General features: G+C 39.5%; 1 protein-coding gene across 1 annotated transcript in view; it reads right to left on the bottom strand.

The window, feature by feature from the left end:
• The window catches only part of LOC110441862 (LIM domain kinase 1-like), a 39,454-nt gene extending 38,131 nt beyond the window's left edge, over positions 1-1,323 (bottom strand). The window contains exons 1-2 of the mRNA XM_021485141.1: positions 1,237-1,323; positions 1,055-1,148 (exon numbers count right to left, since the gene is read on the bottom strand). Of these exons, the coding sequence (XP_021340816.1) occupies positions 1,055-1,148; positions 1,237-1,258 (116 nt within the window). The 5' untranslated portion in view covers positions 1,259-1,323. The remainder of the gene's footprint in view (positions 1-1,054; positions 1,149-1,236) is intronic.
• Between the last annotated feature and the right edge of the window lie 546 nt (positions 1,324-1,869).

Genomic DNA, 1,869 nt, shown 5'->3' with positions numbered 1-1,869 from the left:
CCCCCCCCCAGATAGGTCTCTGGATCCGCCACTGTAATTATAGTTGAACTAACTATATTCCGGGCATCATAATAGTTTGGTCGAAATACTTAGTCAACGTCAAGAAAATTGCAGCTATTGTTTTATACATCCTGGATGTCTATATCGTAACAGTAAAACACTTAACGAAAATCATTGAGTCAGCCATGGGTGACCGGTTATGCTCCTTTGGCAAACAATAATGAAAACTGTAATCATCAATCTAATTATTTTGCAAATTTATTATGGGAATGTAGACTATGTTTTAAAAATACCAACACAATACGTATTGCATACACAGCAAGATAGGGTTTATTTCATTGCTGAAATATTGTAACCTCAATATTTAGTAAAACTATTTTGCATTAAGAGACATTGAGTTGTGTTGAATTTTTAGATACCGTTGCTACTGTATCTGCCGCTTACCTCGACCTTTGCTTACAATATGAGCACGGTATTTACATGTCGCAGTTTATTTGATATTGAAGAGCTTGCTATGCATATTTTGATTTCCATGATCTGTCTATCTATATGTTATACCGGGATGTGTAGTGGAGGGATTTGCAACTCCGATTCAAGTGGCGAACACTTATCGTCGCTTTTGTGTTTGTTCACTGGACCGTGGTTATACCCAACAGTTGGGATTGATGCTTTAAATACCTCTATTCCTTGAGTCCCGATTGTGTTGTCGTCTAGATGGTTCCAGTCTATGGTTGCTCGAAAAAGAATGATCGGGATTCTGTATTGTTTCGTGTTGCTGTTGGGCAGTATGACTGCTCTGTTATTGTTCCTGATGTCGTCTAGATGGTTCCAGTCTATGGTTGCTCGAAAAAGAATGATCTACTGGTTCTCAGAAGCAGTACATACACTACTACAGACATTTACTACTGGTTCTCAGAAGTAGTATATAATAATCCACTACTCCTTACATAACGATACGCAAGTTTGAGAAAAGAACGGGTTTGTTCGAGTGATAAGATCAGTCGCTGTCGGCTTAACGGTGTCATACAGGTGAGTGAGGTGGGGCTCTGTTTACCTGAAACAGTGAGGGTGCCAGTCATAATTCAATGCCTCCACGTACGATTCTTCGTCAATATTCTGCGAGCATCCAGCACAGGTATGGTCCCTTTCTGCAAGAGAAAAATACACTCTATGGAAACATTATTTCCAAAATGCTATATGCCTGGTAAATGCAGGTAGTCATAAAATTATACTTGCCTGTGGAAACATCTTCCGACATTTCCCGATCTTCAGCCAAACATTTTCTACCTCTGGTGAGAGAAGAGTTCTCTGAACATTGAAGCAACGACGAGTTATGTCCCTTTTGTAATACACTAGTGAGCCTGTTCGTTTCATGCGGAACAACCGGTTTATCCATGTTTAAATGTAACAATTTCGGACCTGCAAATGTTTATGCAGACCTTCTAAATGGTACTGACCAACTTCAACAATTTGAAGATAAAAGACCTTGCAAGGCTTTGTCAAGGCTCGCCTGAAAGCATCATCAGATTACCACAACATTGCTATTGCTGACAAATTAAACTTGACAAAGTCTGCTGTTCGGGAGTAAAATGGGACAAAAACGAACCAAAAATTGTAACACAAAAATGTACAGCGGTACAGAAACGATGTATTATAAATCTTCTGAGGGTGACTGGCCCCCGTCGACCATTAATCTTGTAGATATGGGAGAACTTATTAAGTTGGATAATTACAGTGGCGGATCCAGAGGTTTTTTTTGGGCTTCAGGAACACACACACACACACACACACACACACACACACCCCCGAGAACTTTCTTGAAAAATCATATATTTTCACAATTTTCCTCAATTTTCCCAACATGGAACA

This window comes from Mizuhopecten yessoensis, unplaced genomic scaffold (assembly GCF_002113885.1).
Source record: "Mizuhopecten yessoensis strain PY_sf001 unplaced genomic scaffold, ASM211388v2 scaffold716151, whole genome shotgun sequence".
NCBI lineage: Eukaryota > Metazoa > Mollusca > Bivalvia > Pectinida > Pectinidae > Mizuhopecten > Mizuhopecten yessoensis.
This window is presented reverse-complemented; position numbering and strand designations above follow the sequence as displayed.